This window comes from Onychostruthus taczanowskii, unplaced genomic scaffold (assembly GCF_017590055.1).
Source record: "Onychostruthus taczanowskii isolate IOZ18803 unplaced genomic scaffold, ASM1759005v1 scaffold48, whole genome shotgun sequence".
Classification (NCBI taxonomy): domain Eukaryota; kingdom Metazoa; phylum Chordata; class Aves; order Passeriformes; family Passeridae; genus Onychostruthus; species Onychostruthus taczanowskii.
The window spans coordinates 6,108,692-6,135,720 of NW_024502347.1; the positions used below are offsets into that span (position 1 = coordinate 6,108,692).

General features: G+C 37.6%; 1 protein-coding gene across 4 annotated transcripts in view; it reads left to right on the forward strand.

The window, feature by feature from the left end:
• Positions 1–287: 287 nt before the first annotated feature.
• FBXL4 (F-box and leucine rich repeat protein 4) overlaps positions 288–27,029 on the forward strand; it is a 53,242-nt gene continuing 26,500 nt past the window's right edge. The window contains exons 1-5 of one of the 4 annotated variants that reach the window (XM_041414825.1): positions 288–683; positions 6,016–6,187; positions 6,793–7,382; positions 16,109–16,454; positions 22,978–23,222. In XM_041414825.1, coding sequence (XP_041270759.1) covers positions 6,874–7,382; positions 16,109–16,454; positions 22,978–23,222 — 1,100 coding nt within the window. In that variant the 5' untranslated portion in view covers positions 288–683; positions 6,016–6,187; positions 6,793–6,873. Of the gene's footprint in view, positions 684–2,988; positions 3,254–4,287; positions 5,670–6,015; positions 6,188–6,792; positions 7,383–16,108; positions 16,455–22,977; positions 23,223–27,029 lie in introns of those variants that run through there. The other 3 variants (XM_041414828.1, XM_041414827.1, XM_041414829.1) reach the window with 3 other exon arrangements.

Consider the following 27,029-nt stretch of genomic DNA (forward strand, 5'->3'; position numbering starts at 1 on the left):
TGAGACACTGGAACAGGTTGTCCAGATAATCTGTGGATGCCCCATCCCAGGCATTGTTCAAGGCCAGGTTGGATGGAGCTTTGAGCAACCTGGTCTGGAGCTAGGGGTCCCCACCCATGGCAGTGGGATTGAAGTTAGATAATCTTTAAGGGCCCTTCCAACCCTCCTAATTCCAGGATTCTCCCATCCCACAGCAAACCCGCCGGACGCGCGCGGGCCCGCCCCACGCCGGGGCTCGGGCAGGCGCAGCCAGCGGCCCCGCCCCCGCCGCGCCGCTTCCCCCGGTTCCCTGTCGGGGAGGGGACGCGGAAGGCAGCGGCGGCACCGGGCAGTGCCGCCCGTATCTGCCCGCCGCTGTCCCTAGGCCTCGGCTGCGCCCCGGGGCAGGGAAGTGCTCCCCTGGGGACGGGAGCTGCCCCTGCCAGTAGAGAGCGCGGGCAGCGGAGGAGTGGGAAGGGGTAGGGATGGCATGGAGCAGGGAGGAGGGGAGGAACAGTGCTAGCACCAGACAAAGCGGGCAGCGCTGGGCACGGGTTGTGCTCCTCTCACCTGCGGGTCCTCCGCCGCTGCTCGGTCGCCGCTGTGTTCCACGCTTACACGGTTTCAGGCAGCTGCCCGATCACAACACGACAGAAGGCAGGATAGGAGCTGAACTAGCGATACTGTTTTATTTTATTTTTTAGGTGTGTACTTTGGGATGCTTCACTTCTTGTGGGTTGTTATTTGCTACCAGTGCAGGCTGACAAATGGACATCAATTGGATGTGAACGGACATGGTTAGGACGAGAGAACGCAGTCTTAAGCTGTGCCAGGGAAGATTTAGGTTGGCCATGAGGAAGAATTTCTTCACAGAAAGGGTGGCTAGACACTGGAACGGGCTGCCCAGGGAGGTGATGGAGTCGCTGTCCTTGGAGGTGTTTAAGTAAACATGGCACTTAGTGCAATGGTCTAGGTGACATGGTGCTTTTAGGTCATAGGTTGAACTTGATGATCTCGGAAGCCTTTTCCAACCCAATTGATTTATTAGTTCTGTGACAGTGGGAGGTAACAACTCCATGGCCTAATAGCTGTGATCTGTGCAGTGACCAGCAAGTAAATGCTACACAGAGTATGCCTACATGGAGAGGCAGTATGATATCTCAAGAGAAAAGTGAAAAGACAAATGCACACAAATTTCTTTTTAAAAGTAGTGTGGGGAATGGTTTTTTTTTTTTAATTTTTTTTTTTTTTACATGATGGGGAGAGTTTCACCATAGCTGGAAGGGTGGTTGGTCAGAATGAAGTGGCATAATGCTGGTAACTTCAGGCTGTTAATAGAAAGGGCTACCTGATGATTTACTCATGTTGAAAAACAATTTCTGTTATTTGAGAAAGCCACCTCCACAAGGCAGGGTGGCCACTTTGAGTGTGTAATAGGTGCCAAAGGAACTTTTGTCTCCGTTGTATCTCAGTGCTAAACCACACCACGAGTCTGGTCCTAGCAGGAATGCAGTCAGTGAAGTAATCTGAAATTCTTGGATTTTGCCTGTTTTGTTGCTCATGAAAGCAACATAAGATTTTAGATAGATAAAATTGCCATATATTGCAATTTATTTTTTTTTTCTAACAGTAGAAGTCTGTGTGAAGTGGCTCGTTTTAGTGCCAGAATATATTATGGGAAGAAACACAGCAAATGGGGCCTGAGTTTAAAGTATACTGTAATAGCTTATTAATTTTTAATTAATAATAGCTTCTAGTTTCAACAAGTTCAGTGTAGATGTTGGTATAATCTAGGTAATTAACAGCAAGAGATGCTAACCTGTGGTAAAAGTACTCTGTTTTAGACTGTAATGTAAGCATCCAGTATTCCCTCTGTGCATTAGTGTATAAAGATAATTAAGAGATTTCCCATTTACTGTCTTTTATCTAAGACACACAAATTGCATTAATCTTTCTTTAGAGATCATACAAGCCCTTGTTTTTGTCATTTATACATTCTTTGTAATTTGTAATTTGTCGATGTTGCTGGTTTTTTTATAGTCAAGTGAAGGAAAACTGCTCACTGCTCCCAAATGTGAGATTAGCAAAGCTGGTGTAAACAGGAATTATTACTTCACTGGCTTTAAAAATCAAACCTGTTGTATGCATGACTTGCATGTACAACATTTGCTTCTCTTGAAATAGTACAAACTCTTCCCTATCATGTGCTTTTCCAGGGATGGCTCAGGGATGAAATGTGCCATATTTCTTTTTTTTTTTTCCTCTAAATCTAGTATCTGTTACTTGTTATGTTTTCACAGGCATCCTTCATTTCACAGCCCTTTGAAATCTCAAGTATTTTTCTGTGTACTTCCCACCTTTTCCTCAGCAGTCTGGTTGGTGAATTACTCTGTCCTGTTTCTGCTTGTATGGGATAAAATTGTGGTTATTGAGGAGTTGCATTTGCCAAACTAACCAAAATGAATAGGTAGAATCATAGCATATCCTGAGTTGGAAGGGACCCCTCAGGATCATTGAGTTCAACTTCTGGCCCTGCACAGGACACTCCAGCAATCACACCGTGTACCTGAGAGCATTGTCCAAATGCTTCTTGAACTCAGGACTGGTGTTGTCACCACTTCTCTGGAGAGCCTGTTCCAGTGCCCAGCCATCCTCTGGGTGAAAAACATTTTCCTCATACCCAGACTTAACCTGCCCTGACTCGGCTTCATGCTGTTTTTTTCAAGTACAGTAATCATTAATTGGATGGGTTCCCTCAAAGACGGAAAATGAATTTATATACAAAAACTCCCTATAAAAAGAGGCAAAATAGACTGAAGAGATCTAGTGCGTGTGAATGCTTTAAATTAATTAGTGCCTTGTCCCATGAAATCTGTACAGAAACTGTATGATGCTTTACTTTGTCAAGGTTTTCTGTGCTTGGAAGAAGGCAGCAGTGAATTACAGTCTTAGAAGCCTTTCTGTATGTATAGCATGCAGAAAAGAAGGGTTAGAAAAAGGGAGTTTGCCCATATAATTAAAATAGGTATAAATTAAATAATAGCCTGGGTAGGAGATATTGTAATGTATTTTGAAAGAAAATATCTCTTAAAAAAGTTTTATTCCAGGTCTAGTCCAAAGTGGTTTTTGGAGTCCTGTCTTGTAAAAGTAGAGGTAACATTTTGGTAGTCCTCTGAACTCATCTGATCTGGGGCCTGTGCAGTCTTGCTCCCCCCTCAAGCCAGCACTCACACAAGATGGTCTGGGGAGAAGAACAGACTGAAAACTGGTTCTGGTATTTCATAGCACTATTTCAGTCTATTTAATGATATTGACAGGAAAAAAAAAAAAATATATATATATATAGAAGACACAAAAGATGTAGAAGGCTGCTGCTTGGGAGGAGGATAAAAAGACACTTATAAGAAACCTTTATTAGGCTTTAGTTTAGCATAATTGTGCCTGTACAAAAAAAAATTAATCATATACAACAGGCCAAAGACCCAGCCAGAGATCAGAAGGCATAATTGCATGGGTCTAAGTGGATCTCTTTAAAATAATTAAGCAGTTTGAGAAAAGGGGGACTTTTCAACATAAACTTTGCATGTACATGAGCTCCCGAGCTGTTTATCTTGATGCTTTGCATAGACCCGTGTCTGCATTTTTATCTTTTTTTGCAAAGTTAAATCCTGTTAATTAGAAATCAGCTTGACTTCTGGTAGTTCCTGGAAAAATCTTTTTGTATCATCTGGCCCCACTGATCTGTATTTAATGTAATTCTTTCACTAGCTTATTATCCTTTAACCTCTGAAGCAATTTTTCATTTGTCTTTTTAACTCCACACAATTCCTATTGCTTCTTTTAAAATGCCAGAAGAATTCCTATTTGTATTGTAGTCCTAATGGTTATTTAATACTTTTTTTATAGTAGTTTTGTCTTACTTATTATAAGCTACTATATCTGATATTGTTTTTAACTCTTTAAAACTAATTTGCCTCCACTTCTGTTGTTTAGACTAATAAGTTTACATGAAAGCTTTCTGTTCCTACTTAATTACTTTTGACCCTGTTGACCAATGCCAGCCAAAATTGTGTCAGTATCAAGGATTTCAAATTTTTACAGGTTTTACGAAATTATAAATTTGCTAGAGGGAGAATGACCCAAATTAACATTACTGCTAATGGAAGATCTGCAGCATGGTTGAGGTTATTTCCTCTCTTAGACCTGGCTTAAACTGGCCAGCTAGCTGACGTACAGCTCTGAACTGTTGGGTGGTTTTGCTGCTCTTGGACAAGCTAAGATAAGGAGCACAGCTGGGTTTTACAGCAGTGCCACAAGAGCTGCAGGCTGTGGCCAGAGGAAGCCTGCAGTTTGTAGTGCAGATGTCAAGTTGTGTAGGTTGCTTATGTGAGATAAGTGATTCCCACTGATCTTACAAGTACCACAGCTGAATGAGTCTTAAAATTGAGATCTGTAAAGCCGTATTTTCTGTGGAGCAGCCTTCAAATCATCTTAATCAGTAAAATTTTGAGTTTGAAGGTGATGTGTATGCTGATCTGGCCATGATTCCCGGGCTTGATAGCAGAGCATTTGTTGAAGTTTAATGTCTGTTGGCATATTCTTTAAATAGATCTTTCTTTTTAAGAGGGGAAAAATCCAGAAGGAGAATGTATTTGTAATATTTACTTACATCTTACATCAAAACATCTCTACTCTGAAAAAATGAAATAGCTATTTTCAGTTTGGAGTTGTTTCTATTTTTTTTTTCTTTTAAGGAGGAGAGGTTCAGGGTTGTGCTACCTTTTTTTTTCCCCCAGTGTCTTTTCTGAAAGGTGGCTTAGGTTGTTTGTGGGAAATGTGACATTATTGGTTCTTGGCATTTCAGGGGAGCTTGAAGTAAATCTGGCATATTGTTTTATGCATTCCCTTCTGCACTGAGTATCAGGAGTAATTCATGTCCTTGGCAGCTACATCAACATGTGAAACTAAACAAAAGACCAATAATAGCAGAAGCAAGAAAGTGAGAATTGAGCACTTCATTAGTAAACTTTCTTTCTGTCATGAGTAAAATGGGCAAATAGTGCAGCCTCTCCTTATCTGTTACCACAAGTCCCTTCATGCTGGAAACGTTCATGCCAAAGAGAGCTGTTTGTACATCTCTGTGTGTTTGTGAGTGTGGGAACAAGCAAACATACACTGTGGATCTGTGTAGAGACTTCAAAAAGTTTCCATTTGTTTAATAATTTACCCTACTTTAAACTTATGCTTCCAAAAACGCTATAGTAGGGTCTCACTTTTACCCACTGCAAACGTTAAATACGTGGTTTGCCTGCCTGGCAGTGTGAAGCAATGTGTTCGTTGTTACTTCTGCAATAGAAGGGTCACTCACATCTGTTGGTTCAGAGATTACCACAGTGTGCATCCTATGGTAAACTAAGCAGCAACTCCAGCACGGGCTGTTGAAGAAACATTTATTCTATTTTGAGCCATGCTTAGTCATCCCCGTTTGGCCTCTAACGGGTTACAGGCATTACTTGTTATTCTCTCTTAGTAAAGCTGATGGAGAAGTTAATGAGAAGGCCAGTTTGTGAGAAGCAGTTTGTGGTGAGTGTGAATTCATATCCCGTGTGTTGTGTAGTGCCAGCGGAAATCGGAGAATACACTGCACATTTCCTTGTGTGTTGGTAAAACTCACAGTTTGCATCACGCAGGTATGGAGCAGCTGCTCAATATGGGACAAGCATATGTAAGAGGATCTTTATTAGTAGGGAATATGATACAGCCCTCCTGTGTCCTGTAGAGAACATTCAGCTATAAATGTTTCTTCACTGTTGTAAACAGAAAACTTTAGTTAAGTAGCTTCCCTTTAATTTAGCTTTTTCTAATTGCTAAACCTGCTTTTTTGATTGTTTTACCTGTGTTGGTGTAGGCTGTGTAAAACACATTGGTATTCTTAATTAATAGTATATTTTGTGTTGGGTTTTTTAAGTATGCAGATCTAGTACATTTTGTGTTTAACTGAATTGCTACTTTAATGAAAATATTTTCTCTCGTCAGAATTAAAATGCTTTCTATGGGGACTTCTGCTTCTGATGCCAGGACTCTTTTGAAGACCTCATTTGTTGCCTGGTTTAAAGGAAGATGATGTTGTTAGTGAATTCTGAGCATCCTTCAGGAGGCTGATGACCCTTCTGTTGTTGGTGTGTGCTGTCATGGACAACTTCAAATGGTAAAGGCAGTATTTTTGTGACTGTTTCAGATTAGCACTCTGATAGAGAAAGCAGTGTGTCAAATGTAGATTAACAGCTTAAAAGCTCATTCTTTTTACTCTTAAAACCATTTACACTTTTTGAAAGAAAGTAAAACCATTAGTTTTAACTTTGGTTTTAAGAAGCTGTGTCTTCACAATGGGAAGTGTATCTTTAGATATGCTTTCACAGTTGTTTACAGCGTGGGCCAAATTTCATTTCATACTTGAATTAATTTCCCTGAGTCACTGTAATTTTTTTTCTTGTAATAAATCTCTAAAGATATTGCTTATTTTGACCATTAGTTTTTTTTTTTTTTTTTTTGTTGCTTGACGGCTGGTTTTGGCTAATGTTTCTTCATAGTCTTGTCTTTTTTTAAACAAAAAAGAAATGTGAAGTAAGGTAAAAAGTAAATGGGAAGCCACACTTAGTAGCTTCCAACTAAACAATTGTCTTACAATAAAATAGAATAATTTATTAATATTTTAGTAGCAGCACTTTGTTTAAGACAATATTCAAAACAGCACAATTTGCTTTCTAAGAATCCTGTATCTGCTCACTGTGTTTATTCATTCTGTTTTATCAGCTCCTTTCCAAAACACCACAGGCAGTTAATGCAGCTTATAAAGGACTCCTGACTTTTTGCATCTTCCTAAGTCCTATCTAGATGCCACCAGTGTTTCCCATGTTAACAGTTCTGAGCATGTTTTACTACATGTGCCTTCGGCGCCGAGCTAGGACAGCGACGAGAGGAGAAATGAACAGTCGGAGGGCTATTGAATCGAACACCCGAGCCTTACCTATCAACGTTGAAATAGTTCAGTATGCCAAAGAAGTGTTGGATTTCAGCTCTCACTACGGCAGTGAGAACAGCATGTCCTATACCATGTGGAATTTAGCAGGGTTTCCCAACGTGTATCCTAGTTCTGGTGACTTTACCCAAACTGCTGTCTTTCGAACTTACGGCACGTGGTGGGATCGCTGCCCGAGTGCTCGGCTGCCTTTCAAGAGGACACCATCCACCTTCTGTAGCCAGGACTATGTGGAACTTGCTTTTGAGGAACCAGTTTATCCCACTGCAGTGCACATTCTGGAAACCTATCATCCTGGAGCTGTAGTCAGGATTTTGGCATGCTCTGCAAATCCTTACTCACAAAATCCACCAGCTGAAGTAAGGTAATTTTTTTCTTCTTTACGCTTTCCTGTAAGATGTTATATGTTACAAATAGGGCTCTTTAGTGAACTTTACTTCCCAATATGTATCAGTTTTGTATCTGACTAAAATTTTCTTTATTTCTTCATGTTTTTAAAACTGTGGTATCTCATTTTGATTGCAACTTCAGAGATGTAGACTTTTAAAGGAATTAATGCATCTCCTAATATCAACTTTAATTTGTTTAATGATAGTTTTGGTGTTGGAATTTTTATGGGCAGTAATTACTATGTCTGTATAAGACACTACTTTTGAAATGGTAGGTCTGAGCTCTTCCTTCAGTAGGAAGAGGAAATTGTGTAAAAGAGGTTGAGGATTCATGGCTGCTGTATCATCCTGCTTCAAGTAGCCGTGGACTCTTTCTTCTCTGCATACTTTAGGTTGAATGTATAGTACAATTAGGCACTGTAACTATTCATATGGAAATGAAGCTGAAACCAGAAGCACAGAGCAGTCAGACAAAAGGTGATGCTGTTTGTCTCATCTTTATTTTTGGTCTGGTCAAAGGGGGTGAGCTGAACTTGTTTTTACACTCACTTCATCTGAAAGCAGATTTCATCCTGTTGGTTTTCCTTATATTAGGAATTCTTGATGAAATTCCATTTGCAGGATCAGGAGCTGGTAACCTGGGGAATGGCAAGATAGTAAACAAAAACACTGTGTGAGAAGCTCTTGGTGAGGAGGTGAGGAAATAGGAATGGAAGGAGAAAGTGAACAGGTCAAACCATGTAGTGCGGATAACATTGGGAAAAGCTGTCAGTATATGCAATTGAAGTATCCCATATCAAAAGAGATTAAATGATACCAAAGATATAAAGGAAGGGAGAGCTGATAGAAGAAATACTTAACAAAATGTGTTCTGTAAAGATTAGTTTGCCAACAAATACTATATTGCTATGAAATACACACTTTGGTGGTATAAGCAGTATTGATGTGGATGTAGGGTGATTTTTTACTGAGTTCTCTTTTACAGGTGCCACTAAAAAGGTTTTTTTTAGGTCTAACTTATTATCTCTTGCTTTCTAATACTGGGCCATTGATGTTCATTCAAAAACCCTTGGAAAATCAGATGTCATGGTTTATATTCAAAATTTCCAGTTAATATATTTTGTGTGATTCTGTCATCTGCTGTGGTTAACTGCAGTTGCAGTTTTACAGATCTAATGAGAATATGATATGTTGTATAGCTCTAAAGTAAACATCTGAATTCAAGGAACAGCAGTAGGTCAAAATAATAATAACAAGCCACCTAACTCTAGAAGTATGAGTGCTTTTGGCACTGTAATACAGAACTTATTTACAGAATGGTATGGGGTGAAGGCTGAAGCTTTGAATTAGCTTCAAATTCAGAAGCTAATGTGAAATGACTTCTGGACAATTACTCTGTGACCTTCCATTTTACTTTTTTATTTTGTAATGTAGATTTTATTTCTTTATGGTGAAGCACAGATTGGAGGAAAGCTCAGAAATAGTTAACTGGAGGACCTGTTTAATTAGGTACACAAAAAAATGGAAATAGAAAATTGTACAGAGAGCTAAAGGGAGATGGAAGTAAAAATACTAATATAAAACTTTTGGGTTTGGGTATGGGATTTATGACTTCTCTTGAGGTGTGGTCAGAGTGACAGCTCAGATGCCCTTCTTTATAATAAAAGATGAAGTTTCTGTAGGATCTTACTTTTTAATTTGTAGGCAAGAATGGCCGCTGTCCTGCATAGGTTAACATTTCTGGTTGGAAAAAGGTAGTCTGCCTCTTCAATACTTGTTAGTCTTGATGCTGAAGAAGTGTTAGAGAGACCCTTGGAAAGGAGTAGTCTGCCTCTTCAATACTTGTTAGTCTTGATGCTGGAGAAGTGTTAGAGAGACCCTTTTTTTCTGTTTGCTTATCTTTCCTCAGCAGGACTTGTCTCTTTGGAGCTGCACATTTGGTTTGTCTCTTTTCTTCTGAAGGAGGCAAATGTCTTATGTGTGGTGTCTTGAAGGGAAGATAAAGGAACCCTTTTTCCACATGAGGGACACAATATTTTTTTCTCTGTTCATTTGCTCATCTTTATGAGAGGAATCTGAAGAGTTGCAAGAGTGCTGTCTCTTTTCTACTTCTGTTCTTGGTCTCTTGTTTTTACTTCCAAAAATTCTGTGAGATATCAGCTAAGAATTCTTTTTTTGAAGATGGAATGCTGCTGTAATCTCAGGTGATTCCTTGTTTAACTGATGTTTTGGTCTTGTAGCACTGCCATACAATATTCTTCAGTTAAAAAAGGCCATGACCTACTTACTCAAAAGGCACTTAGAACCTCGTTTTCCTCTTCTGACTATTTTGATACTTTGTTTTTGATACTTGGTGTATTACCAATGAAACTTTTCGGTGCTGCTTTGTTTTATCAGCTGATGCTGTACATGTTTCTGAGCACCAGTGTAGAAAGGGAAGGTCATTAGGAAAGTTCTCTTTCACCAGCTCCTACTTGATATACAAAGAAGGCCAAACTGTGAGTGCAGTCAAAACTTTGCTATACAAAAACTTCTAGGCTACAAGTCTCTTTATGAGGAGCTAGTGTATTATAGTTATTGCTCAAGGGAATTTTACATCTTTTTGTTAAGAAATGGCTAACACCCACACACTTGGTCAATGTATTACTTTATGCTTCAGTTGCATGAAAGAGCAGCTCATGCAGATGTTCAGAAAATTCTCTTTGGTCATGTCTCTTTGTTTCTGGTGCACTGAGTACTGCTATTGCAGCTTTGTATGGTGCTGTCTCAGGTGAGCTTTATTCAGTGTCTTTAGAGGTGGGGTCCGATCTTCATGGCATGGGAATAAACATTTACTTCTCAGAGGGTTTGTAATTGTTTCTAAGTAATCCTCATGCTTAGAACATGATAGTTTGAAGTTTTTTTTCATTATGGTTTAACTGGCATCCAGCAACTGGAGGATTCTCTGTCTTCTCATATCTTTTGTTGCTTTAAACACAAAAGCCATTACATCACTTTTCTCTACATAAAACAATTTTTAAAAATCATAAATGTCAGAGGAACTGCTGTTCTAACACATGGAAACCTTTTGTGCTTTTCATTTGTGCCTCTCATACCTTGGCTGGTGAGAAGTGTAGGTAATTCCTTAAACTATACTAACATTCCATGTACAGATTCGTTACACAAAATACCTGAGTGCAGAAAACCCAAGAAAAGATTAATAGTCTGAGATTTGGGAAATGTTGTAACATAAAGTCTCAGTTTTTATGTGGTGAAGAAATCAATCCCTATTTTTGATTGTCATGTTATGATTATTTTACTAGTGTAGCCCTGGGACTTTGTACTGTAGTGCACATTCTGTGTTTGTAGGGTTTTGTGACAGTGCTGAATTGTCACCGAGCTTCAGCCAGTAGAAGAAGCAGAGCTCTACACACATGTGGTGGGGACAAATGTAGCATGAGCTGAACCCAGCCAAGAGAGTTTCTGTTTTTCATAGTGTATTAGATTGATGGGTAAGTTATAGCTAGCTCTGTGATGAGAAAAATTGGGTTTTTTCCCTCCTTTTTTTACCCAGAAGGCTTACTCTAGATGATTCCCTAGTGGCTTCTTCAGTGTTAGCCCTTTGATGCATTTTGATATTCTCAATAGTTAGTTGTTGTTATTCTTTTAAATGGGAAAGTGAAAAATAATTGTTTAAGAACTTTTTCCTTTTATAAAAATAACTTAGGTTTTTAAGTTTGTAATATGAAACAAAAAATTGGTTCCTATTCTCCTGTTGTGCTCTTTTAAAATTTTATTTGACTGTTGTTTTTATGTCATATATATGTTATAGTGATACTGTATATTCATGTGCTTTTATAAAAGCTCAAAATCAGAGATTCCTAACAGGTCTGGAATCTGTGGCTGTACTTGGGATGATATTTCATAGCATATGTCCTTCCTGCATTGCAGTGTTTGCTTCTTCAGTAATTAGAGATTATCTTGTGATTATTTTTTTCTTGTTTGTTACAGATAAGGTGTGACACTTATTAGGCTTTTTCTCATGGATGAGGTACCATGATCATTTGTCTGTGACCACTTCCACTCTGCCTGTTGTTTATTTAATTTGTTTAATTTCATGTCGTTTAGAATTTTGCTAGAAAATTGAGCATGGCTCAGTATTTCCAAGCTTGTATTTGCTGTATGCAAAGTTTCTTTCTGTTTCTGATGGTCTTAAAGCCTGTAGAGACAGAAGCTGCTACAAACCACAGGAGCAGGCTAATTAAGATGGACAAAATAAAAGGCTCTCTCTCTTTCCAATGGGAAATTTGGTGTATTTAGGCAGCCTGGACGGGATCAAAATGTTTTATGGAACCTCTCTCTCCCCCTCCCTCACCCTTAAAAAAGGGAGTGAAACTAGAAAGGCAGTGTACTGAATGAAAAATATCATGAGTTCTTACTTGTAGAGAGTGGCATTCAGATGGTTCTTTCACTCTACCTTTTATTCCCTGAGAATCTCGGATGAAAACACCCAAAACACTGCTGATACCATCAACACATTAGAGTGTGAGAAGGAACCTTCGGGCCTGTATCTCACCTATGTGTAACACACAAGTTGTAGACATTTGCATCCTTACTTAAAACTTGTTTTGACATCTTCAGGCGAAAAGCTTTTTCTTGTTTCAGTGCCTGTCATAGAAAAATGAATTCTGGGTTTGTGGAATACAGCCATTTTTGAGAAGCTCCTAAAAACCTCATGTAGACAGAGCAGTTACTTGAAGTACCTTTTGCTGTTTTACATGTTCTGGGCATTTTTGGAATCCTGTCTGCTGTCTCTGGTATTTCAGAATTGAACTCTTGGTGGAAATGAAAATTTGCTTCATATTTTCTCGTAATAATTATACTGCTTTGAACTCTGCTTATCAGCTTAATCTGAATGATGCTTAAATTGTGCTCATGATCTTCCCAGTCTTCCCTGCCTTTTGTGTTTATGAGCTCACAGCTGAGGTTAGAGGTACACTTTCCAGGTTGGTTTGAACTAGTGTGCTGAAGCATCCCTGGCATGTTTTCTCCTAGGTGATCTACAGATTTCTGCTGTGCAGTTGCTTGGCTAAGAGCAGCATGTGATTGTAATTGTTGCACAAGTTGCATTTTCATCAAAGGTGAAATATTCTCTGAGATTCTTTGTTCTCCTTGTTGGTCTGTCTGGAGCTCTCCCTTCTATTGGGTTTTAACTCAGCTATTAGTTTCTTGAGGCAAGGCATTTATTGGATTGCTTGTAGTGCTTTTTTTACTTTCTACACCTATCTTGATTTGACAATACAAGAAACTTCGGCAATTGCAAGCAAAGTTTAATCTTGTATTGCTGGAGAGAAATCTGATTGCTTTCCCTAGTAACCCCTTTTTCAAAGACTCTCTCTTATTACATATATTTCTTCCGAAGTAACCAGGTCTGCTCAGGAATCATCTTAAGCATTAAAAACCTTTCCAACCAACATTAGGTCAACAAAAAATTAGGCAAGCTTTTAATATGTGCTGTCATTTGACACAGACCTTCCAAGTATGATTCTCAGCCTAGAAATTACCAGACTGTATTTTTCTTCATGGTGGAGGAAGAGGGATGGGAATTTTTTTGGTTTTTTTTTGGTTTTTTTTTACCACATAGGTGTATGGAGTCTTTAGCATCAGAGAAAATTGAGTTCTTGTCTGTCTTCATGGCACAGAGAGAAATTTAATGGGAAAACTGAGTCGATGGCTGAATGGAGAAACTTGCTTAATGTCCTCCTTTTCTTCAATTACTAGAGAAAAGAATACAGGTGTTGCTGACTCTTATTCAGGCTTTGCCTGGCACTCCTTGCTGGAAGGACTGAGCTTTCTAGTGCATAGCTGATGAAACCTTCTTATCAAAGCATTCTCAGTTCGACGTCTTTGATCAGCTTTACTACATATCTGCAAGACTGGAGGACAAACAATGTACTACCTGAATTCATTTGATTGTACTTGATTTTTTGAGAGCAACTTAATTAACTTGGGGTGTGGGGCAGGCAGAAATCCTTTGACTTCTTTAAAGGTATTTATTGGGATTCAGTTTCTTTGTTTTGGGTTAAATAGCTTACTGAACATTGTAAGCTTGAAACAGATGCAGGCAGCCTTCCTAGGGAAACTGATTTTGTTACATATCCTCAAACCAGGACTGACTGTAAAAATGCCTTTCTTATGAAAGATTTTCAGGTGGATTACCATAACAAAAGAACGTTCCAGAACAGAATAATAAAATTCTTTCTGAAGCCTCTTGGAAATTTAGACTTTTTTTGATCCCTCTGTGAATTTTTTACTCCTGTTCTGATTACCTGCAGCCTCTTTAAGTGTCACAGGGGTGATCCTGGAGGAAGAGATCACTTCCACTTGTATTAATGGGGTAAGAGCGTGGGAAGGATTTGCCAGTCCTGACTCAGAGCAATTGCTGTTGCCTGCTCTTGTTTGTGGTGCCACCAAGGCAGACAACATAATCAAATCAATCTGATGGGTTGAGTTTTTCCAGATAAACCAAGACCTATCTCCTTTGAAGTTAGATTGGTGGGCTGTTGATGAGAAGTAAACAGTATGGCAGGGACAGTGGAAAATTGTCACTGGTTTTGTTGTTCATCAGCATTTGGTATGCAGCGTGGAGTTTCACAAGATTGTGAAATCATGCTACATGTCTTCCATTTTCTCTAGTTTATTCCAAAGGCTGGAAAATGACTACTGCCTGCTGGAGCTGGTTGTTGCGCTGCAATCTGATGAGATACATTATTTTTTTCCAGAGCTCTTCTGCTGCTAGATGATCCTCTCTCCAGGGTCCAAAAGGCGAAGTCAATAACAGACCCATTCTGCTAAAAGTTGATGGTCCAATGTGTGTTAGATAAGTGAAAAAATAGCCTTTGAGTTTCCCTAAGGATACTTTGAGTGGGTACATGGAAGTGTCTAAGCAAAATGTCAGATGGTGATCTGGATGTGTTCAAGGAAGGTCATGTGTCTTGCCAGCACTAAGTATTTGCTTAGAGAATCGACCTATGTGAGAGGATGTGACAGCGGAACTACAGCTGTTACTTTGCCATGAGTAGACATTCATTTTGCAAATTAATGAAATCTTTTCTTAATACTGTGTCTCTCTTATGAAAACTGTTATTTTAGGGTAGAACCGTCCACTCTCCTATGTTAGTACTTCGATGTGTCATATGCTCACTACTCTTGAATGTTTGTTTTTAGTTCATGATGTTTTAGTTTTTGTTTTTCTTTCCTTTGGACATGAGTTCTGCAAGTCTCCCATTCTGCTATAAGGTACTTGGAGAGCAGCATGATGTAGGATAGGAAAATGTTCATTGTGAAATGGAAGTTGTGGCCAATATGGATTATTTTTCTTGATTTTCCTACTAGGCAATATCAAACTTCTATAAAACTTACTTATGCTGTGTGCAGTGTTTTAATGAAAATCCCTGCATTTGTTTAGCTTTGTGTTATGATGGAAAAAGTTAAAGCATTTGTTTCTGTTGTAAGTTCAAAGTAGTGGGTGTCTGGTAGGGAAAGCCAAGATGCTGAGGTACTGGTGAGCAGGTAGAGTGCTTCTGAGATTCAGGACAAGACGTCTGAGAGAAATCCTTGAAGCTGGGATAGGCTGATCAGAAATAGATGGGGTGTGCATGTTGAAGTGCCTGGATAAGTATTGAGGTAAGCATGTTGTCAAAGGGAGTAGCAGTAGTAGCAGCTGGAGGCTTTCTTCTTTAGGAATTAACTAGACTTCAGGGAGGAGAAACATGGACATAAGTGGCTGAAGGATTTCCAGTCACTAAGTGAGGACCTATGCAGATATAAAAGGGCATATTTCTGTTTTCAGGCCTGTAGGCACGTTTGGGAGTGCTGAAAGTCTGAGGAATGTAGGACTTGGTTCCTCCAGGTTACTCAGTTGGCAGCAGATTTCTGTCATTTGGTGGAGGAGATCTGGGGTCCGTGTGTGAAAGTAAGGATGTATGTATGGTAGTTCTGTGCATGCCTTGAACTTCTGTCTGTCACTGAACCAAAGAGGAGAAAGGCTTTTCACTTCAGTTCAGCAGTTTGGAAATTCTGACGTCTTTTGCAAAGGACCCTTTAAAAATGACTTGAAGTTTCTACTTTCTCTGCTAATTTGTCACTGAATTACTTCTAAAAGGAATATTTTGCTTGCCTAGGCAGATAAAGTAAAATTCAATTATTTTTTAGTAATTTTTAATACTGTAATTTGGACAGGCTTGATATTAGAGAGTCTGAGTGGTGGGGTTTTTTTCTTTTGTTTTGTGGGAAGTAAGAGATCAGATGACTCTCTTTGGGTTATGTGGCAAAACTGTTCCTTGTGTACTTACACTAACACGCCATCATGGTGAAGACATCAGCAATCCATTTGTTTCAGTTACCTTACCTGTGAGTTGCTAGAAAAACTTGGGCACAGATAACACTAACACAAGTGACTATGAGTCTACAGCTTGTTTTGTTATTCAGTAGAGAAAATATGAATTAGTGTGAGTTTAACAGGAGTTAAATTCATCCATAGTATATTTATCAAATCTAGGGAAAACATAAGTATCATAAATCATCTTTTCAGCCATTTTTCTTGCCTGTTAACTACTTCTGACAGATGATGTTGCCCTCTTACTGTGCTCAGGAATTGCTTTAGTAACTTTGATTTTAATTCCTGTGCTGTATGTGTGTTGTCTTTTTTTTTTTTTTACAGATGGGAAATACTTTGGTCTGAGGCACCTACAAAGGTGAATGGTCCTCAGGCTCGGCAGTTCACACCTTGTATCAAACAGATAAACTTTCCCACAAACTTGATCCGGCTGGAAGTGAACAGCTCTCTTCTGGACTATTACACTGAATTGGATGCAGTAGTACTACATGGTGTGAAAGAGAGGCCTGTGCTTTCACTTAAGACTTCAATGATTGATATGAATGATATAGATGAAGATGAGGATGAAGAAAAATTTGCCTGTGGAATGGATGCCCTTAATAAACAGTTCAGCATTGTTACCCTCAGGGAATGGCCAACTAATGGATATTTTGATAAACTGCCTTATGAGGTAAGAAGAGAAAAGCATGTTTACATTCATTGTCATGATTGTTAAGGGTGCAAAGGTGCTTTACAGAGTATTGGTCAGGATTGTTGTTTTTTCTCAGTTCCTTGCATTCCTTATGATTTCCTTCCTGCCTGTACAGATATGCCTGAATTCTGTAAGTCTGTCTGCTTCCATGGGTGCATGTTAGGTATTCGCATAGTTACTGCACTCTTACTTCTGAAGGATCTTTGCATTCACACACAGTTTTTACACCAGATACTCTTGCCTTGAATTTCCAGCTCTTGAACTTGTAAGCTTTTTAGCAGTTTTCTGGTAGGTTTTTAGTCCTCATGCTTGAAAAGGAAAATACACAGAAGAGATATTAAAAGATTCAGTCAATATCTGGAAGTGGAAAGAGTTTGCAATAGTCTAAAAGTTTGTTTTCCTGTTTTCTCTCTTACAAAGCTCACGGAGCTTTGTTCATGAAAGTGCCATAATATTTTTATATTATTATTAAATGAGCTTTTTCCATCCAGCTAAGTTTTGAATTGTGGTGCAGATAAAATATGTTACAGCTGGACTTCTGCACACTGTCTTCTTTTTATGCTTGTTACTTTTATTCTGTCATTAGCTCAGAAAACAGTTGTGAATAAACTCCTTTCAGCTCCCCTGGCAGCACAATGGTTGCAAATGTGCTGAGAATCTGTAGATGAGTATTTTCTTTCTTCTAATTTCCAGTATAATGAAATTGTGGAGTATGATTGCTGAATACCATGTGCAGGCCAGGCAATTCTCAGCGGGGTGCTGCTGTTTATGAAGACTGGTACCCTGATTGGAGTAAGAATTGAGAGATGAAACAATTATCTTCACCTCTCCTGAAATAATCTGTTGGCCATGGAAAGGAGCCTTTACTTGCTGGTCAGACCTTTAGACTTGGACAGAGACAAGATTATTCCTGCTCTTCAGTGTGCTGCAGTCTGGCAGAGGAGCAAGTGTTCATTCAGTGTGGTAACTCAGTAGATGCTCAGAGTGCTCGTGGCTTGAACCAGACTTGCTTTTGAGAGGGAAGGTTAGGTGTGCTGCCATGGATTGAAGGGTGCTTGCAGAAATGCCTGCTCTAATCAAATAATATTTCAGTCTTAGCACATCTTTTGACTCTAAGTACCCCAGTTTGACACAAGAAGTCTCTGATTGGGTGACCATGTGCCCTAGTAGCCTGCAGAAGTTTGCTGTGCTTGTAAAGAGGAAAGAGAAAGGAGGAGAATGTAACAGCTCTTACTGTCTTCTCTTGAAACTTTTCTTGAAACCAAACCTCATGAGTTTGGTTTGAGGTTCTTCTTGTTATTGATGCAGTGGAATAATAAATAAGGAAACTAATTTTACCATGAGTTAGCTCTAGTGGTTGTTTGTTCGTTTTCCCCAGAGTACACTTGGTGTTAAATATATTTTACTGTTGATGCTTGCACGGTGGTACTGAAGTAAAGAAAGTACTTTGCATAAATGTTTGAAAGTTTGAAAACGTGTTGGTTTTAGTAATTTAAGGAAATTAATTGTAGATAAAAATTCATTTAAATATAGGAATTTTTCTTGTTTGAAAAGGCTGGATAAATTGATTTGTAATATAGTAGAATATCAGAGAGATTAATCAATCTCTTTTCTTACTCACATGATCATAAAATCATGAAGGTTGCAAAAGATCTCCAAGATCATTGAATCAAACCACAAATGGTTGATTACACGTATTAAAATTTTAATTTGGAAAGTATTTGTGTAGTCTTGTTACTCCTATGAACTTCTGTCTCCATGTACTTTGTTTTTTTGCTCTCCTTTTTGTCTACCAGCTTCCTTTTTTTATCCATTTTTTAACATGTTTGGTTTCATGAATAAATTTATATGGTCTGTCAATACCAAGAACATCTTTTTTTCTTCTGCCTTGGTTTAAAGAAACTGAAAATATGAGTGGAATATTTGTCAGAAAACTATAAAAAACTATTTCTGTACTGGTTTTGTGATAGCAGAAATCCCAGTTTCCTACTTTCTAGTCCAGCTGGAAGGGTTGGGCATCGGAACAACAAAAATGTTGTACTTGGTGGTGTGACAGTTTTTTATCATGATGGATATGGAAGCAGTTCTCTGCATGCTCTATTTAAGACTGACAAATGTCAGCTTTTTAGGGGAAATGTTCAAACTGTGGATGAAGTAAGGCAATTGCTGACTCCTTCCAGTTTTGATTGGTGCATTGCATGAAAAATTGTACCTTTTCTGTAGGTTTATCTTGATTGTCAATGTGTAACTGTCCTAAGTTTTCATAAGCATGCCTGTTCCTTATTTGAGCTGTTTGAAGCTTTGTCATACTCTGTAATTCACAAAATATACAAGCTGAGTGGGTTTTGCTAAGTAGGCAGCAGTTCCTCCAGCCCTTTTTTTTTTTTGCCTTTGTAGAATTTCTGAAACTTCCATAGACTATCCTTTCGTAGATATGTTGTTCCTCAAAACCACATTAGGAATGGTTTGCTGCAGTCTTCCTTAGAAGAAGCTGTAAATTTTTGGATGATCTTTGTGAGAGAATTTTCCTTCCCTAACCTTGGATGGCATTAACCAGCACTTATTAGCTGTGAAGGACTTGCACTATCTATGATCTCATCTCCAGAACTACCTTAAAATTGAGGAAGGATTTTAGAGAAGAGACTTCATGTCCTTGTCTTCCTTCCCAGTCCATTGACCATCTTGTGCTGCTTGTAAAGTGGAAGCAGTAAGGCCTTAGTCTTAGTTGGCTTTGCAGGCATACTTGAGGCCTGAAGACATGACCAAATTCAAAGCTTTTGGGAAAGCTGAAGAATACCTTCCACAGCATCCATGCTGTACAGTTTGAGACTCACCAAGATGTGCTGGCTACTAAAAGCCCAGCTTATTTTTCTCCAGAGAGGAGAGTCAGAAGACTCTGCATGCTCCAGTCAGTCAAAAATATATTTTTTGTAAAAATTTTTGTATAGAAAGATATAAATGACATATTTGTCATTCCTTGAATCTGATTTTTCCAAAAACTGCCTACAAGCTTTATGAACTGTTTGTATCTGCTGGTGTCCACATGCATTATTAAATGTGTGTGGGTTTGCTAGCAGGTGCAAGTCGTACTGTTGTGGAACCAGGGATGTGTGTTTTCTTAAAGTGTGCTGAGAAATGTCAAAAGCCCTAGAATACCATCTTCTTCTTGTCTGCTCTTTTTGTCTCTTTGTGCACATATCCTTTGTCCTTTACCTGAGCATGTTTTAATATCAGTTCTAATTAAATGGATTCTAAGCTATAGCAGCTCCAGCTGCAAGAATCAAAAAATTGCAAGTTATTCATTTGTCTGTTTCTGAATGAGTGGTTTGCATAGGCCAGTGTATTTTTTTTTATTGGAAAACCATTTCACCTTTATGTGGAAGAACTGAAAAAGGAAATTGGTAGAAAGTATGAGTATTGTAGGTTTCACCAGCATCCAGACATTATTTTCTGACAAAACCAAGTTGTGCGTTATTGTGCTCTAGCCACAGAAAGTATTTCATAAGTGCAAATGGTTGTTGCTTGCTGTTTTTCAATAAAAAAACCTTAAAAAGCCAGAGAAACTTCTGGTTCAGTAAGTATTATTAGAAACTACACCATTGGTAAAGTTTTGCCCCCTGTACTGGGGAGTGGAAATTCTGTGTGGGCTTGTAGGCAAACTTTGTAGTGGGTGAGAAGCTTTTTATTTTTTTTTTTTAAGATGTTATATGTTTTATTTGGTAGTTCAAAAAATATGCCTGGTTTAAAGCTGGCATGTGCCATGTTTTCCCTGGAAATGGGAGAGGAAGTATTCTTGTACTCTTAGTCTATCAAAGCCTAAAAAGGCAATCGGTGTTGTATAAATTATATTTTGTTTTCTTTCCATGTTTTTCTAATAAACTTTGTTTTTACTGATTGATTTATAAGAAAGTGTGAAATAATAATGATTGTTACAATTTTTCATAAAATCACAGTAAAAACTGTTGTTTGTGAGAAACTGCATTATGAAATTAGCTTTCAAAGCAGATACTCATTTCTGTAGCATTCTTGGAATCACCACGAACACAGCGTAGCACAGTACAGCACATCATGTCACATACTCATTATGATATCAAATTGTGCTTTATGCTAGGGTACACAGACACAAAAAGTGTGTTCCTGACAGACACCAGACTCCAGGCTAATGGTGATTAATGGTTATTAGCCTGTATGTTTTGAATCTGTTATTTTTGTTTAATCAAAAGCCAGGAAAAAGCTGGCTTTGACATAATATCATAGGAGTGACATTTCATTATATGTTTTCATTCTATATATTATGAAGTAGTGCAATTTCAGTAGAAAATAAAACCAGATTTTTTCGATTGAGATGTGGGCAATTTTCATCGCAGGTGTGGAGAGACATCCTGTGTGTTACAAAATACTCATTGAAGTCATCAGTTAGTGTAAATGGACATTGTTAAGTCATTTATAATTTCATTCCCCGTTCTCTGTATTTCTCAGAAGTTACAAAATAACTTTTTTCTCATTGAACGAAATTTTTATTGCTTTGCTTTTATCAAATATTATGTCACATTAATTGTTGACATAAATTCTGCTAATTTTACAGCCTCTGCTGACTTTTCAGCTCTAGAAATCATGGGAGAAAAATCTGAGGGAAAAGGCATTAATAAAATAGATATTTAGCTGACTTACATAGTGTGGATTAGCTGAAAGTTTGCAAAAATCAAGATATTAACGTGGGATTATGTCTTTAGCTCCTAGTTATTTTGGATATATTAGGTTTCAAAATGTCAACAGGTTCCTAAATGTCAATTGGGCGCAAACTTTGCTGATTATAACTGCAGTTATTATATATGCATATATACATTTTATATATATGCACATATGTGTGTATATATATATATATATATATATATATAGGTGCTTTTACATTGAAAAGTCTTTGCTGGTCCTCTGCATCAATCTGAGTTCCAGACACCTGCAGAGCCAAAAAGCTCGGCTGTTTCTAGGGGAAAGGACAAGCAAGAAGAGAAGATGAAAGGCTTGAAACCAAGTATGAAAGAAAGTGGAGTACATCAAACACTGTGTTTTTGCATTGGAGTTAAACTAAAATGTTTTAAGATATGTAGATCTTGTTGGAAATCTAAGTACTAAATCTGGAGCTGAGTAGGAAGTAACATTTTCCATTTTGCAGGAAGTTGAATTGTTTTGTTTTTCCAAAAATGAAGGGGGAAGGAGGGGAGGTGGAAAGTAGCTGCATAATAAAGTGATGCAAAGGAAGTACAATCTGGAGCTTTTTGTGAGAGCCAAACATTTTCATTTTACGTCACAGATTTTATTCTGATTTTTGGTGGATTTGTCTTCTGAATCCTTCTAAGACATAAAAATTAAACATGTTGGTATTCTGAAAGGACCACAGAATTCTCTTCTGTTGGAGTTGATTTGTGAGTTGTAGTTTTTGTAATTTACACTGATTCATTTCAGTGAGTTACTGTTTCCCACTCTGCTTGAAAACAGTCAATTTAAGTTATATAACTTAGTGCAGGTATTTACATCTGCTAGAGACAGCTCTGTTAAAGTAAACATTAATTTTTAGATTTCATTTTTCAAGTGCATTTTCTCTCAGTTCCTAAGATAAAGGAGATCTCTTTATTTTGTTGGGCGTTTTTATTTCCTAAAGAGAGTATTTATGTCTGTGTGCGTGTTGATCATTCCTTGGAAAGGAAAACAGAGTGTGAGAGGAGAGGAGGGATATTTCTTAGTTTTTGAGTGTGACGTAAGTTATTACAAAAACTGTTACAGTGATGCTAGTCAGAAGGGCTGGTGATTATTCTGAAGCTGAGATGATTCAACTGATACAGTTAAAAAGGAGTTTTGCCTTTCAGATTTGACTCTGGTGTAGAACAAAAATGCTCTCAAAGTATTACAACAAGGAAGAGATGGTAAATGGAGATCTGATTATGTTTAATTTTTTTACTCAGCTGCATAGTCCAAAGGAGAGGATATAAGATAGAAAACAAAACACTGTTTTTTAAAGCAGGGAGAAGAGGAATAAATCTGAAATTGGTTTGGGGTGTGGAGAAACCGGGACGTGGTATAGTTTTTCCATGTACTTTGCAAATATCTCCCATCTTAAAAACCAAATACAGAGAAAAAGGAGGATGCCAGTTCTGTGTTCTGTTCAATGAAAGAGCAGACTTAGTGAAAGGAAATATATAAACATAGTGCTTACATATATATCACTGTTTAAATTAGCATGGGTAAAGAAACTTTTGATTTGAAAGCTTCCTGCCACTTTCATATGCTGATCTGCTTTTCCTTTCTTGTTTAGCGTGTTGTCAAACTGAGAAGGCAATGCAGCTCTATTTAATAGTTAATCAATTTATTTGAGAAGTTACTTTTAAGTAAAAGGTTTTACTTTCCTTGAAGTTAGAACGCATTTTCTTATTCCTTTGCAGTTTTCCCTTAATGTTTTAAGTGCTATATGACCATCAGTGACTTTTTTTTCCTGTTTTTAATATAGCTCATCCAGTTGATTTTGAGTCACCTTACAGTACCAGACCTGTGTAGACTAGCACAAACTTGTAAGCTACTGTATCAACATTGCTGTGACCCTCTACAGTACATTCATCTCAGTTTACAACCTTACTGGGCAAGGATTAATGACACATCCCTGGAGTACCTACAGTCTCGCTGCACGCTCATCCAGTGGCTGAATTTATCTTGGACTGGAAACAGGGGAGCCATCTCTGTTTCTGGATTTAGCAGGTCAGTGTTAAATGTACAGAAATGTTTTGACAAGCTCTGTTTGCAGAGCTGCTGCACGGTAGTTTCACTAAGTATTTAAACTCTATTAAAAGGCAAAAAATGTCTTGGATTTTCTATAAAGGGTGTGATTGTTATGATGTAGAAAAAAGGAACAGCTAAAACAGTAGGAGATACTAAATATAGCAGCAGAAGTCCATAGCAGTCTGTAGAGTCTGCATGTTCCAAGCTGCTTGTGACTGAAAGGCTTTTTCCAGGGGGAGCAGTGTTTTGCTTTCTTCTGGGCTTCTAAAACACTCTGCTAGAACTGAGCTATCAAAAATCCATCTCACAAGGAAAATGTTTGTGTTTGTTCTTTGTACAGATGAGTCATCAGTAGGACAGTATTAGAATGGCTGCAGTAATAAACTGATTGCATGCTCACATGGTATGAGCCAAGTAATCACTGGAGTCCAATGTAAATGCAAATATTTTCATAAAAATGATTTAAAACATTTGCCCTGTTGGAAAACAGGGGGGTTGCATGTGCATATTCCAGTGAGCTGAAAATATGACTGTGGTGTAGATCATTAAAATAGCAAATTTGCAGGGATTCTTCTCTGTATAACAGCCATGTTCTCTGCTTTCTTAAGATATCATTTCTTGCTTCTTTGCTCATTTGCATTAGTTAAACAGCTTCTGTCAATGCATTTCATTTAAGCAAAAGTTGTTGCTTCAACTAAGGGGTAATCAGCAGTGGCAGGTGAAAGCAGAAATTGACTGATAAGAAATAGAAATGTTTAATATATCTGAACAAGTTGTCTTAACTCTCATTTGTTTTCTGAATAAAAAGGTTAACTCAAATATGCAGACATTTTCTTTCCTTTCTTGTGTAAGTTCCTTACCTGAGGAAGTAAAATATTTTTAAGAAATACTTTGTCAAGATGGGAATGTCTTCTGTTTTTCCAGACCCTCCGGTATAATGCAAGAATCCTATGCCTTTTTCTGCTTATTGGGAGGAGAAAAAAATAGACATCGGCTAGTGGTTGAATTCGCTACAAAAATTTCTCCTAAATTTGGATTTCATGTTAGATACTTTATACAGAAGATGAATATGCAAGCTTTAATTGAGAATTCAACTATGAAATTATGAAGTGCCTGCTTTCTGATGCTTTACTATTAAGTCTGTCTTTTGAAAACTTAAGATATGTGAACCTTTGTGGCAACTTTTTTTCATTTCCATGATTTTTGTATTTTTTTTTAGTATACAATATTGCGAAAAATCTTTGTAGTCTTGGAAGAAATTATTGCCAGATTCAGAGATTTATAAACTTTACAGTTCTGGCATTTCTTACTTCTACTTAGTTGAAAATGACTTTATTAATACTAATTTTTTTTCTTCAGTGCTGAACTACTAGTAACATGTATATGTATACAGTGTTTTAAAATAATAAATATTCATTATTTATCTATTAATAATCTGTGAGTAAATGTTTTCTGTTTCTATTTCTTATAAGGGATTATATTTATTTGTAACAAATGGGAAAAAGTTTTGACTTTGTTGCAATTCTGAAATTATCTTAGTTTTAGGGAAAAGTGTTTCTTGGAAGAGATGGATGCAGTCTGGGAATGGGAGATGCAGTTCAATTGTAAATTTTAGAAGCAAAGTTATAAGCTAAATAATTTGTATATCTAAACTGTGCTTATCATTTTCCCTTGTGAAAGAAAAATTCTCCACTCTAACTAGGTCTGGTTTTAAACTTCTTTCTGTTACAGAAATTATTTTGCATCCCTTTCTTCTGTAAAAGTCTTTTCTAGTAAAATCCCCAACAGGAGTTTTTCTTTTGACAGTCTTCGTCAGCATGCTTGTCAAATTTGCTGGCCTCCAGAAGAGGAAAATTTGCTGCTCATTTGCTATGAAAGTATCTACTACTAGAGAGTCATTAGAACAAGACTTGCTTTTCACCGTTTTTCCTTTTGTCCAAAACCAGGACACATATATTATATTTTTGCATTTTTCTCAGCATTTGGAGTTAGTCGGCAGTGTTGAATTCAAAACTGGTAGAGTTGGTTTAATTCTTACAGTTGTACAGTTTAAGTTAGGATTTCTGCAAGTCAGGGTATGTTTAAATGTTAGTCTTGCTTAAATCTTATTTTGGAAAATATCTTTCAAAAATGTTTTTATCTGTTGTTTCTTATGACAGTCATAAAAGTAGTAGCTTGTATAAATTTGTCATTTTAAAATGTTCATATATGCATGAAATTATTGAAAGTACTAAGAAATTATTTGAAATACGTATTTTCTTCAAAAATGTATTAGAGTGAAAAGGAGTTAAAAGTAATTTTAGGAAATGTGACTGGAGCAAATACCGTATTATCATGAGAAGACAGAATGCTTCAGGCATATGAACATCCTGAGGCAAAGCTGAAGGTATTTTAACTTATTGATAACATCTACTCCTTAGGGCTAAAAATTACTATCATAAATTTTTCATTTCAGCATATAATATAAATTAACTAAACTTTATATTAGATTGAAGTAAAAGTGTACAAAAAAGTGAAAGGAGTATCTGAGCAGTCTCAGGAGCCTGAAATGCAAAATGACAGGGAATAAGCAAAGATTTCACGGCAAGCATTACATAAGCAGCTCTGCATTTCTCTTGGCTTTAGAGGTGTGGTGAATCTCTTCATGGCAGGGGGAAATATCAGTGTGGGAGGGTAGGACCTATATAGGAAGAGCAAGGGGAGTTGATTGAAGGAGTAGTAAATATTGAGATGCTGAATAAAATGCTCTGAGGTTTAAACAGCTCAAGGACAATGACAGTTTGAAAATGGAGTTCTGCATGCAGATTTCCTTGGATCACCGATAATGTCATTAACTTGTTTAAACTCTTTTGCTTTAAATATCTGAGGAATTAGGATTTTTATTTACATTTGACATTTTACACATTTTACAATGAATTAATAGTGTTTTATTTTCAGGTTAGTGATGCAGTATTTGCATGGCAAGCACATCCAGGAATATTTCTTTAACAGTTTTGTTGTTCAGGTTTGAAGGCTTTCATTGCCTTTAATAGAAGTGTGTTTTGACAATATTTAATTTGGTGAGGCTTTGCTAGAAGTCAAAGTAGCAGGAAGGTCAGAGAAATTACTGAAATATGCACCAAACAGTCATAAAAAATGGGAGTAATGTGTGACTTTACAGAGATTCTCAATTTAACAGTCAGGTCTGTCTCTTGCTTTAATTTCCAGAGGTTTTTAGTAAAACTAGGGTTGGCTGAGAGTAAGTTACAACATTTGTTTTGCATGTTTTTCTTGATATAGTTTAATCTGTGCTGAGAAAAGCACAAGATCAGGTACTTGATATACTACTTACTACATGCCATGTTTTAGGATTTACTTACCAAAAAGGAAGTGTAATACATGCTAGAGTAGAAAATAACATCGTACTAATTAGAATAGCTAGAGGAAGGGAAAGTGACTTATTTTTAAAACCAAATTACCTTACAAAGTCTCAGTCTTAAGCACGAATACTTGCATGTGCCAAGAGAACCAAGATGTGTCCAAATGAATTTGTCTGGCACGTGGTCTCACCATCCTGTGCTGCTCCTATCCTTCATCTCCTAATCTGTGTGCCCTGAGAAACTGCCTGCACAAGTGTTCAAGGATGTCAGTGACCTGCTAATCTGACTTCCACTAACACACACCTCTGTTCCAGCCCTTGTGATGCCATTTGTTTTTTCCTTCTCCTACACCTCTGTATACCCAGTTGTTTTCCACTCATACCAACCTTAACACTTCTGTTACAATTACCTGTGCTAAATGCTGCTG